The sequence below is a fragment of the Streptopelia decaocto genome (genome assembly GCF_964273445.1).
Source record: "Streptopelia decaocto genome assembly, chromosome: 3".
Taxonomy (NCBI): domain Eukaryota; kingdom Metazoa; phylum Chordata; class Aves; order Columbiformes; family Columbidae; genus Streptopelia; species Streptopelia decaocto.
The window spans coordinates 4722455-4735717 of record NC_138656.1 but is presented as its reverse complement, the minus strand read 5'-3'; the positions used below and the strand labels follow the sequence as shown (position 1 = coordinate 4735717).

Sequence of the window (13263 nt, the reverse complement as noted above, 5' to 3'; positions counted from 1 at the left end):
TTCTAAGTGATACTTCTCTACATGAGCTATTAATGCATTTGCCAGAAAGACTGTTCTGCAGTATAATGGGAAGAGATAAGAGTGTGAGCATGCTACAGGTGGGAAAAAAAGCCTAGGAATTCTTACTTCCATAAACTCTTCCAGTTGAAGAAGAGACAAATATTCAAGAGAAGTGGAAAAGAAAAAAAAGGCATGGCTCTGCAAAGACAGCCTAAACAAACAAAAGAAATTACTTCAATCCCTTTAAAGGGACTTGCTTGTCTGCTCTTAAAACTTGGTCCTGCAGCTGCAGGCACTGCTTTATACAATCCCTTCCATAAACAAATTGAGCTCTATCTTAACAACAATTGCTTTTTTTGACCTCTTACTACCACTGGCAGGCTGTGCCAGAACCATATTGTTAGGAAACCTCTCTTAATTTGCAGACTAAATGTATTCAAGGCCACTTGATACCTCTGTGTTCTTCTGCCAACATTGTCCTTTAGCTTACCACTTCTTTCTGCCTCCTCAGCATTTAACCCTAAGGTATTTATAGGCAACAGTCATATTCCAGCTAAAGGAGATTGTTAGAAGAGATGATTCTATGGGAAACTTCCTCATATGGTCCTTGTATTACAGTAGTGCATGTACCCCAAACTTTGTTACCAGCCCTGTCATGAGAGATACCATCCATCCTGAAAGATTCACAGATCATTGCTGGCTCCTCAGGGCAGAGACCGACTCTCTATTTAGTCGAGTCGACCACAGGATGATGCAAAACCAACACGGCACATGAAAGGGGCTCGTTTGTGGGAGAGCCAGGAAAACTGCGCTCTTCTGCCACTGGTTCTAGGTGTCACCCGCTGGACCATGCAGCATCAGTCCCAGTGTCCCCATAGGCCCTTTGCAGCTGCAAAGGACCACATTTGTAGCAGTCGTAGTGAAGAGGCACACCCCACAATGTTTATTCAAAGTTTATCTACATTTGTTTCCTTCAGCACTCGAGTCCATGCCGCTTTGTTTTCAGAAGAAAACTTTATCTGATATTCATCTTCAAATAATAAATCCTGCTGCTAAAATTGAATACCTCCCGGTGTTCCATAAAAGAGGCAGTAAAACAACAACAAGCACAAAGAAGCCGTTTTAGAGTAAGTTTTCTAATTATGGGCTCTGATAGTCTGAGGTTGAGTCCAACACAATCCAGGCAGCAGCAGCAAAATGTTCCTCCACAAGCCTTGAAATGAAGTATTGATGTAAGATTCTACTTATCCATAAGCAAAAGCTCCATCTGAAGGGAATGATGTGACTCTAGGTGTACTCTGAAACCTCTCCTGAGGTTCCTGATGAATTCAGATTGTCACGACTACTTTATGTTCTGCAGATACAAACTCCACAATAGGTCTGCCCGTTTTACATTCAGCACAGTTTCACTGATACCAGTGCAGCTATTTCTGGTGCCAGACATCAGTCCCAAAACGCAGCTCTGCAAAGCTTGTGCCTTTCTCAAAGTATCCGTATTATACACAGAAGATTAGGAAACTTGCCCTCCCTGGAACTCTAAACATATTTTTGATGAATGCCGTCATTAATTCTAATGCCAACAGCAAAGACCAACTCTGTGCATAAGCACATGGGTCTCAGACCCAAGCCAGGTCCTACACTTTTAAAATGCAACCAAAAAATAAAAGATAAAAACTTTTGCTTTTTACTAAGCCAAATACTAGTGTCTTGGTTCACTGTTGCAAAATCCATTATTACCAGTCCACATCACTATTTCATTTTGAGTTGTCAAGTTGTTACGGTTCAGTTAGAAAGACACAGCACTTTACCTGCAAAGGAGGTGCAAAAAAACCCATAACTGAGGATTTTCCATTCTAAAAGACTTACAGCATTTAGTCTTATACTTGAGATGTGAATTTCTAAACTACTGTAAGATCCAAAATGAATTTTACAGCTTCACTAGTAACTAGAAATCAAGCAACTAATACACAATGCATTATAGAAATGTATTTTGCAAGTTCATTTTGACAAGTATAGTTTCCATTAACTTATTTATGGCGATACATTATTCATACTAACATTTGTTGCATATATATATATATTTTAAAATAATTTATAACACAGCTCTTCTGGCAAGTTATGTAACTTAGCACTTGTTGCTGACAGCATGGGATAGGCTACAACTTTCGTGTGGTATATAAAATTTAAAGAGTAATAAATTGTGCCTGGAATCTATTGTTCTATCATCATTTGGGAATGAGAAACAACCGAGAGCTCTTCTCTTGTACAACTGGAATGCTGGAAAGCACTGAAAAATCCCAAAGTCAATGGGTTTTTTGGTGAGTATTCTTTATTCCCAACATTACACAACATTACAGCTAGGAGGATGAAGGATTTCAACCATTTTGTATCACTTCCTACAAACGTTTCAGTGCCAGAAAAGTCCATCATTTCACTGCATGGTTTATACATCAGAATTCATGCTTTAAATATTATGAGTGTGTCTTAGAAGTGTAGCCACGGTTGCACGGTACTTGTTTTTGCCATTAAAGTCTGTTGCCTAGGAAATGACCCCCCTTCTGCCATCAAAAGACTCCAATGTGTAATTATTCTTAAGCAGTTACTAAAAGGTGAATTTAATGTGGTGGGATGAAAATGTTTAAAACGTATTGATGTGTAAGGAAGGAAAAACACATTTGTGCTGAAGTGAATACTGCCTGGTGTTAAGGCTGCCATGAGAAAAGCATCTAGTAAATACTGTATAAAATTAAATATATCTTAATCTAATGTTAATTGCTTAATTTATTACCTAAGAAAAACCCAGCACAACAACTACCAATAAATGTGCACTAGCAGAACAGAATTAATACTGGAATTCAAAGAGCATCCTAGAACCAGCACCCCTAAAACCCTTCTAAATACTTGTCTAATTACACCTGACAGACAGGATTTCCAAATAGGTAGAGCTGAGAAAATCTGGAAAAGAAATCCCGTGAAATGTTAAGAGCAAAGCTCTTTTCTTCTGTGCAGATCTAAAGGTTTGGCCCTTTAAAATTAAATAGGCAGAGATATTTTTTTAAATGAACATATACTTAAGAGAAAAAAAAACAACATCTTTATGCCATTACTTATCTCAAAGATGCCTTCTAGGAAGTACAACCTGCTGTACAGATCCTTTGGCCAGGAAAATCTCCAGAGCACTTCCAGACTCTCTTATGCTACAGTCAAGACAATCTCTCTCAATAAAAACCACTCTAAAAATAATAACTAATAATAACCTAACCCTTGCCTTGCTCCCACCAACGAGGAACTTGGGAAGCATGTATTTTATTGCTATAGCACGATTCCAGCTTTCTCACGTCTCCTTTCCCTAACAGGCCTTTGTTTCATGTTCTTCATTGCTGGTCTGATACATGGTATAGGTCTTCTTGCGTGCTTAAAGAGACACAGGACATCCCTAGAACAAAGCTGTTAGTGGTTTTCCAAACACTTCCTGGTTTTAGAATGAAAGGTTAAAACTGAGAGAATGGGATTTGAGCTCTCAAAGTTCCGGGGTCCTTCTGAACTTAGAAACTTTCAGAAATTCATTGCATTATTAAGTTGGGAAGAACAAGCGTGTTTTTTCAGAATTTGCACCAAGTTTATAAGGTGAATTTCACATAATTCTAGAAACTAGGACTATTGTCCCTGGGGGTCTGGATGCTGCAAGCAGAGAGACCTGAAACTCAGCATCCACATCCCATCTCCTTTCCATAACTTAAGATCCTGAACAACTTACTTTTCTACAAGCCTTCATAGAAATAAAAGCAAGTAAGGCAATTCCCAGTCAACCACTTGGCAACTGATTTATTAATACGCATTCCATTATCAACCTGGTAACTTGAAAGGGAATAACATTTTAGCAGTTGTGCCAGCCACCCCATGCAAATGCTTCACAGCCTGAAAATTCCAAACTATAAGATGCCACTTAACCAGCCCTAACAGTCCCCTGGGATGGTTTTGCTGACAGCGAGAGTCTGCTCAGCAGTACCAGGAACTTCCTTCTGCTTCCACCTGATAAGCAAACATGCTATACATAGTGCATTAATCTCCTTCGCTGTATGACACAATGCATTAATCACAACAGCCTGCTTCAACCACAGTAAAATACTACTCCAGATGCTTAACCTGTGTAGGTGTCAAGCCCGTGTATCTGCTGATGCTGCAAAAGCTCAATCGCATCCCAGCAATACAATAACCCACAATACGTTACCAACAAGCAGGAACACGGGCAGTCTTTTTATTCAAAACTCTGCAACCTAAGGCCCTTATCCAGTAAGCAAACCGGTATTTGATTTACTTGGTACCTGAAGAGCCATGTCGAAAAAGTTTAAAATATTATGTACAATTCTTGCTTACTGTGTTCAAAATACTGTAATTTAGCTGCAACAGGTACAGAAAAAGGGTTATAATGGCCATCAGAGAAATGGAGAATTATGAGATGTCAAAAGCATTTGGCTAGTGCTGTGAAGGTTGAGAGACAGCGCAACCATTCTTTAGAAATTCATTTAATAAGGTATGAGAGAAGAATAAGTTAAAAGAGAATACTGTTGTACAGTGTGTGTGCACAGATTATGAATACAGTTTGATGAGAAATAATAAGCAGATGCAATCATGAGATGAGTGAAGGTCTAGAACTGCCCAAACAGACTAGTGGGAGCAAGGAGCCAGCTTCTCTACAAAGGCACATAGTTTCCATTTTATGAATTTGGATTAAAGTTTTCAAGGAAAAAACCCCTAATTGTACTTAAAAGAACTTTTCAATGCATAACATTTTATTTGCTAAGAAATTTCATGTTAACAACACTGGGAAATAAGCGATCATGAGAATTAAGCTTCAGTATAGAATTAATATGATGTTCAAGGAAATGGAGTATAAAAGATTTTTATATAACTATCCTCTCTTCCCACACCACCCCTAAAGTTCAGCATATGCTTAAGTGATTTACTGCATCGAGGCCAGGACATCCTGCATGTCACAAACATGAAATCCTACTCCCACAGCATCAATGCTTTTACTCCTTGTGAAGTGCAAGTATTGAGTTTAAGTCTGCGTCCTGATGTGTGCTAATGCACACGGGGGAAAAAAAAAAAAACCAAAACACTACACATATTTTGTCTAACTTTGTGAAAGATGATTAAAAATGCAGCACTTGTGGCCTTACAGAATATCTGAAAAATAAGGACATTTGCCACTAAGTTTGCCCCAGGCTTTTGTCAAACTAATTTTCTCTGGCAATTTTAATAAGGACTGTGCAGGCTTATCTCATGAGGATGCTGATCACAAATCCCTTTATTTCAGTGGGACACCTGAACATCTGATAGATTGTTTAATATAGAAATATAAAAATACTACAGAAATAAACATGAAAGTGAATAGACCTTCACCATTTATGTCTGTTTGTCCCTCTCCTCTCTACAACCTGATGTTACAATAATGAAACAAGGTAACGAATGGAACCTGCCAAAAAGGCAACTTGTGGAAACACCAGCATACCTGTGTGTAGGCAGGTGCATTAAACACACACACTGAGCAGGTGCAATGTTCAAACTCTAGAACAACCTGAGGAAAGTGATTTAACTGGTGTGAAGACTGGCAATTCATATCACCTAATTCTTGTGAACAAGCCTCTAAAGTCTCTACCACCGGAAAGTACGTCACTCATTACTCAAAAGAAGCAATTCATCACAACTTTTACATTTCTTTATGATATTTTCTTGTGTTCTGGACCCATACCTGTGGTTTACTTCAAAGGAGTAACTTCTCATTGCCAAGAAAGAACAAATACATATACCACATGGTCAGATCTTCTGGCTTGCTTCTTGAACCAAAACTCCGCAAAACTGCTCCAAAAGTCCAATTATTTAATTGCATTGCCCTGGTACAACAGCGCTGAAGTCACCCTCAGGCCATCTGTAACTGCGTTACCCTGTTTATCATGTAAGTCTCCCACGTCCTCACCTCTGCCTCCTGTGTGTTTTTACACAACTCATCTCTTCCCTACACTGCTCTTCTATTTTTTGGTGTTCTCCATCAATCCTGTGGAGTTGTTCAGCTGGAACGTCTTCCAGCTCAGCTTTGAAACGCAGGAGCATAAAGGAGCATGTGGACAAGGACCCTAAGCCCATCTATCTTCATGGAGCTGTTGGGTCCCCTTTTCTTTGAGAACTATGCTGGATGAAGACTTCTTCTACCTTCTTACCAATTGTAGCTGCTGGTTTGGGTGCCCTAAAGTTTCTATTTGATCTTGCTGACATTCTATTTCCATCTCTACCTCTCCACTGGCTTTGGTCCCTGGCAAATAAGGGACATAAGCAATGCCACCACAAGAAATGTAGCAGACAGCAGAAAGTCTGAGTGACAATCCCTTTCAAAAAACACCGTATCAAAAGTTTAAATCATTATTTTGAATACGCACTGCTATATTTTGGTGACATTTTACAGACACGCAGCGTTTGTTTGCAATTATTCTGTGAGTGTGGGACTGAACGCACACCTACGCTTCATTAAATATACAATGAATTGCATTCCCAACTCGGAGCAGATGTACAGAAAATATCGTGTGCCCGTGTCATTCTTGATTAGCCAGTTCCTGTAATTTCAACACAGTAAGCTCGGGATTTGCGCGGGAGCCTGGTTAGCAGCTCAGCTGCCAGACAGGGCGCTATATATAAGGTGGTGTTTGCAGCACAGACGTGGCCTAAAGGTTGTGCCAGCTCTGTCAGAGTTTGCAGGACATCAGTGCGTGAGTTTGAAGGGGCTGAAAAAAAACCCCAAACAACACAAGAGGAATTAACTGTGTTAATTCCTTTCCCTTGTTAAAATCAGCATTTTCTGTGAGAACTGATTCCGTAAGAGCAATATAAATCACAGTCAGGGAGAAAGGCGCTTACGGAAGAGCTTGCAGCAGATGTGTGCACCAATGTAAATGGGGTCACCTGGAGGTGTCCCACAAATCCTGTTCAGAGGGTGTTAGCAAACACCATCACAACACCCTCTTTCTGATGTTTGTTTCATGCTTCCTCCTTATCACTAGTCAGAAAGTGATTTCATTTTGACTTTGGTGTTCTGCTAGCACACCACCTTGTAATAAATCCTTTATTTGGTTTCTATGAAGTGCCAATATTTGGGTAATAAGAATGATCTTTTAGGCACCAGACTTTCCGGTGGCTGATGTGAAACAAGGTAAGCACAGAGCAATATTCTAATATTTTCATGGATGAGAGAAGAGGTCACAATGTGTTTTCATCTGTTAATGCAAGTATTCTCACTGACGTCAAGAGACAGTTTGGGTACGCATGACAAAGCAGCAGGATTTAACCCTCCATCAAAACCTCTGGAAACACTAAATTTGATTGGGCTAGAAAAATAAGAAGCCTTATGAGAAAAATTACAAGTTTTTGCCTTGAGACAACATCGATTGCGGCATCGAGAGCCACAGGTTTCCTTCAGGAAGACATCAAGGTCAGACCGTTTCCAGGGAGACGGGTGGGAGTCCCTTCAGTTAACCTCTAGGCTTTTGGAAAACGTGTCTGTGTGTTTTCTATGCATCCGAAAGCTCTGGATCAAACCAGTTTTTTCATATTAGATCTGTTTCTCAGGACATTCCCATGCCCCTAAAATGTCTAAGGTATAAACACATTAAAAGCTGTGGTAATCATTAGGATATGGGGATTGGAATGGAATAGGATGAGACATTAATTCAGTGCTATTTTAAGACTTGTGGTGGTAGCAAAAACCTGCAGAGATTTGAGCAGGAGTTCTCTCACTGGCTTTGGCGAAATGCCCAGTTAAGCCCTGACATCACTTGAGATTTTCAAAAGGGAATTTTCTGTGATTATAGCACAAAACATACTCAGCTACTATCACATCTTACTTTGTGTACCAGTAAATAGTCATCACCATAGTAAGTTTTCTGCTGAAGTTTGCACGCCAGAGCACTTTTTCTAAACGATCAGTTACACATACTGAAAACTAAATACTGAAACCGGTCCCATCCTTTCTAAATTGATTTCAACCAAATACATCTAAAAATGCACCACACGATGTCTCACAGGCTTGTACGATCCAAAAGCAGATAGCTGGAGATGCACTTTGATTCTGAACCAAATTTTGCTTTAGCATGTACTGTAGGATAATTGAGTCATGTTTCAAATCAGAAACCGAGTACAGCGAGAATATGAAAACCACTGACCTTTCTTTGCCAAGTTACTGTTGGGTTCGTATTTCTCAATCAGCTGTTGAACTTGTTCCTGTTTTAATGGTGGGTAAAGGATTTCATTTAATCGTGGATCACGTTGCTTAAGATTTATGAATTCCATCATCTGGTCAACAGTAAGGTATGGTTTGCTCTTGGCACCACTAGAGAAAAATGAAAGCAACAGTAAAGCCATTAAAATACATTTCCTTGAAATCTTGTTCGATGTTCTGTAACTTCCCAGGGAAACCGAAAAAAAAGACTCAGACTGTTGTACAACAAAAACATTGCTGTACTGTGTCTCTGGACTAATTTACTTCGTTAGCATGTAACGATAAACATTCTTCATCAAACATCTAGGAGTGAGATGTTGAAAAGCATTCAGCATTATTGGCATCAATGCGAAGAGTTAGAGCAATGCTAAAAGCTTTTCATTCCTCTGAATTCCCGGAACTAAGCAATTTAAAAGAGAAAACGATGTGGAATTCAATCCCAAGCTTGCCACAAACACTCTGCTGGCACTTCTGGCCCAACTATTTGGTTTTACTGAGAGCTGTAAAAAGAGCAGAGTTTGGGTACAATCTGTACCCAGACAGACCCAGGAAGCCTCTGAGCCAGGTGACATGCTTGGGGTTGTCAGCAGCACTTGGGACTGGGCCATTTCTACTGTGTGACGGCAACAGAAAATCAGCTCCGGGTTCAGCAGGAGCAAATTGGGCCAAGGCTGAGTTCTTCTGAAACCTCAGCCTTAGAGAAAGGAGTACATGAGCACACCCTTGTTGCAGGGCTAAGTTCACTAATTGCTTTGGTGGTCTTGGGATGTATTGTGGAAATCACTTTGCTTTCATATTGCCTTGTATTCTGGCTCCATTGATCAGACTTTGCTGAAGCTGGGAAGTACGATGACCTGCTGCAAGGGGTAGAAGCAACACAAGTTATATAGCTTGTAACTGAAAGTATGAATCAGTTGTAGCTGGCTGCTAATTTAATTTCACGGTGTGGATTCATGATGCCCAACTCCTAAGTTACTGCACTTTTTGCAACTCCTAATTAAGCTTTTGGGGGTGATTATACATATTCTCACGTCTTTTGTGTGCTGTTATTGCTTATTACTCTTCTTCCTTTACTTTCATGGAAGCCAAAACTATCCTAATCTGTACAGAAAAACAAGAGCCGACAGTTCCGCTCCTTTAGAATCAAATGACTTTAAAACTCTGGCCCTTAGAAAAGGAGGCAACAACCTGCAAGAGAATGAACCCTTGATCCAAGGTTAAATAACAGCCCTGCTTGACATTGAAATCTGTTCTTGGCAAGTGCTGCATGGTGCTGTAGTCTAAATCACCTCCTTTGCCATCCTCAGCCCAGAAAATCAATGAAGGGGAAAAAATAATAATAAATAAATAAGCATCTTTTCTTACAACTCAGAAAAGATGTGGTCGATCTCAGGCCGAGGGCAGAGGTTGTTTAAGAACACCCTGTACACGTCTGGCGTGAAGTCGTCTTGAGGAATCGAATCATTCTGCAAAACGAGAAAAACAAAAGGTGAAAGAACGATACAGCATTTTTATACACTCTTTGTAAACAGATCACTCACTACTGCACTTCTTTCCATTTGCTTCCTGCAATGTAGAGGAGCCTGGATTTTGCAGAATAATAAATTCCTCTGAATAACAGAGCAGCTTAAAGAGTACATCTTTAAAAAAATATATAAATACATTCGGCATTTTAGTTCCCATAAAGTGAAGTTCTCTCTTTCTCTGAGTACCTGTGAAGAAGAAAAGATGGACATCTGTCCATCTAACCCCCTCTTCTATAAAATAAATAGGCGTATTGATCCCGAAGAAGCCCCAGAGCTCAGTCCCAGCGGGGCAGCCGGCCGGTGGTGCTGAGCCCGTGTGTTCCAGCGAGGGAAAGGGCAGCGTTACAGAGGACGAGCACAGCACCCATCTTTCCAAAGCTTTCAAAGAACCAGGGAACAACCTGGGTCACTGAGTCATTATTAGTGCTCTTGTGCTCTGACAGCAGCAGAAATGCCTCCTTTTCCTTCCCAAAGATACATATTCAAGACAGCACAGTTCTGGGCAAAACTCATGCAACGTGGCTTTTCCATACGTCTTCATCCTAAATGCTCAGCGTAGCACATGTGGCAATCTGATTTCTTTTACAGTAATTGACTCAAAAAGCTCTCCTGTAGAAGAAATAGCATTTTTTTTCTTTAATTTTCAAAAATGTAGAACAATTTACATTTACTCCTGCTTCTAGATGACACTTTCATCATCGCTATCATATCTGCTGGGTCTTCTCTAAAAAAAAAATATAATTCCTGCTTTTAACTGGAGGGAATTACTGGACTGGAGAAGGAAAACAGTAGTTTGTATGAAGCTCAAGAACTCTCTTCTTACTTGCACGTGCTGCCTTCAAGCTCCAGAGATTTTGCAGCAGACAGGGCTGCTGCTTTAGCGGGGCTGGGAAGAAATGACGACCCCAAGGATTACGTGCAAAGCTTTTTTCAGCACGGAGCAGTAACGATGTGCGCTCTGGCTTCTGCCTTCACATCAATGCACCAAGAAAGGAAAATGGCACAGGAACTTGTATTTTGCAGAGAGAAAGCCTCATAAAGGAACAATGAAAACAAAACCAATGTGGAATGCACATACTGAAAATCTGATTTTGAGTTTCCTCTATGCGAGGCAGTATTTTCTGTACAGAAAAACAAGAGCCGACAGTTCTTGTTTTGCTATGACATGCAGAGCACCAGGTGCCCACGTGATGCCAAATTGTAACTTGGACCCAAAGCCACTTGCTTTGAACTGCCGTTGAAACCAGTCATCTCAAAAGCAAGCTGCCAATAGAGGAAATCATTGCTTTTATTTATTCTGCCTGTTTAACACCGTTGCCAAGGGAACCAGAAGGGTCGATTCAAGCCTTTGTTAGCCGGAAGGAAACTTTTCCATATTTTTCCTGCTTTAGATTAAAATAAATAAATAAATGCCGTGGGTGGCACTTTCTCTCTCCTTTCATCTGTGAGACTCGCGGAGGCTCCAGAGGGTTTTGTACCGTGACCATCGCTCAGCGTTGCTGTCCGCAAACGCAGACTGAACCAGACCCAGCCCACACGTGGACCAAGTTGGGCTTTTTCACTGTTCTGCCTGGTTATCATCTCCAGGCTCCAACGGTCTAAGGTCACCAGACCCGTGTACCTTCCTTTTCTTTGGAACCGTGTGAGTGGCTGCGGAGTGAACTGGTTCAAAACGTACCCAGCCAAAAACAACCCTGTGCTCTTTCCTATGGGATCAGCTCGTAACTCGCCAACAGCACAACTGCTGAAGCTGGTGCAAGGGTGGATGGAGAAGTTTGAGATCTGAAGCTGGAAGATGGAAATAGCTCCTTTCAGTGATGGCTGCCAGGGACGCCTAATGCTGTGCGAAACCGCACCCACTATGCCTTGATAAACTTGAGCTGCGGTGGTTTCAGTTGAGAGTATGACTGCTGATACTTGTGTTTTCCTAAGGGCAGGATTCATAAAGCTTGTGAATTTTGCTGTTAAAGCTGGCCCCTCTGTTCCCTCAGCCTATAGTCCCTATTCAGCAGGGTACTGCTCCTCAGCCAGCACTTCTCCCAAGGGCATTTTAAACATTGATTCTGTAATCACCACAGAATTACGGTCTCCCATTGACCTGTTTTTCCCTTCATGGGGATCTGAAGGTGCTCAACACTGAACAAAATGTGTGTCTTTTCCAATAGCCTTAAATCTGGGCTTTTATTCTTCCCTTGGTTCCAATTAAGAAAACATACCTCAGTTTCCCGACATGTATCTACAAAGAGGATAACCAACACAGGCACTTCAGGCACAGCACAGAACCTTTCAATAATTACTTCCTACTAGTAACATAATTGGCGGACTACAAAACACATAGAATGGAGACAAAAGCCTTGCTGCAAGCATTTGCCACCCCAGTCACAACCTCCGACAACTATATTTGGATTCCCGAAGCCTGCCTGTTGAAAGGGATTAAAATACGCTGCCCCTTTCCTCAGCCTGGTCTGAGCCATCCACATTTCCCTGAAACCACCCACGCACCTTATGGGCTCATCTCTTTTTTGAGATCGACGAATCACAAACTTTCAGTACCACGCAACGGAATCCCTTATTTCCAACTTTGCTGATTATTGGCATTCAATTTTATTGTGGATTAAGACTTCCCACTAATTTCAAGCACTGTTGGTTTATGATTTGTTTTGGTAACCTGCCTGCTTTCCTAACATCTGTATCCAGTCTGTTATATATTCGGCAGCACAACAGCTAATTCGGATTATTTGCACAGACAAGACTCAATAGCTGGTTGCTCTATTTTAACGCTGGTGCTTCGTTCTGAACCTCCTCGTTAACCGGAAAGCACAAACCAGTCTTCACAGCCAAACAGGCGACTAAAATAAAAGCTCTTCAAATTCTATTTCAAGCACCTTTGACTAAAACCAAAACAAATACATCCGACAATAAGAAAAAGCACTCCCCGTTTCCCCAAAGTAGCCAAGATTAAAAAAATAAATACATCATAGAGGAATCAGATGCCAAACTCAAAACCTCACTGGTATATTTTAAAGCTTAATTTAAACATTTAAACACTTGTCTGCTTTCAGATCTGTCAGATGACGAACGCTGCTGAAAATCAGATCACACAGAGTTTGGTCCTGCAAGACTTTACATATGCCAGGTCCGACCCAGAAATACAGAAATAAATAAATCCACACTTTGAAAATGTGCTTGATTTGAAATCCATGGGTCATCCCATTGCAGTCATGCTCAACCATATCTAGGCTGGAGCGCTCACCACGTGAAACTCACAGCCAATGAGCCCCGGATCTTCCTAAGCAATGAGAAGCACATTTTTTCTATGACACTTGGAGGGGCGACCCTTAGAAGGATCTTCATGAGGCATGAATACAAACCAACCAAAAAGCCAAAGCCATTGATGTCCATGAGAGACTTTCACGAATTCTCTGAATAATTTGGTGTGGTCTTACTGAGAATTCCCTGATATTCATG

General features: G+C 40.9%; 1 protein-coding gene across 2 annotated transcripts in view; it reads right to left on the bottom strand.

Annotated features, from left to right (window-relative positions):
- The window catches only part of PLCB1 (phospholipase C beta 1), a 361445-nt gene that overhangs the window by 125852 nt on the left and 222330 nt on the right, over positions 1-13263 (bottom strand). For both annotated transcript variants that reach the window (XM_082050060.1, XM_082050061.1), the window contains exons 8-9: positions 9635-9735; positions 8214-8380 (exon numbers count right to left, since the gene is read on the bottom strand). In XM_082050060.1, coding sequence (XP_081906186.1) covers positions 8214-8380; positions 9635-9735 — 268 coding nt within the window. The remainder of the gene's footprint in view (positions 1-8213; positions 8381-9634; positions 9736-13263) is intronic.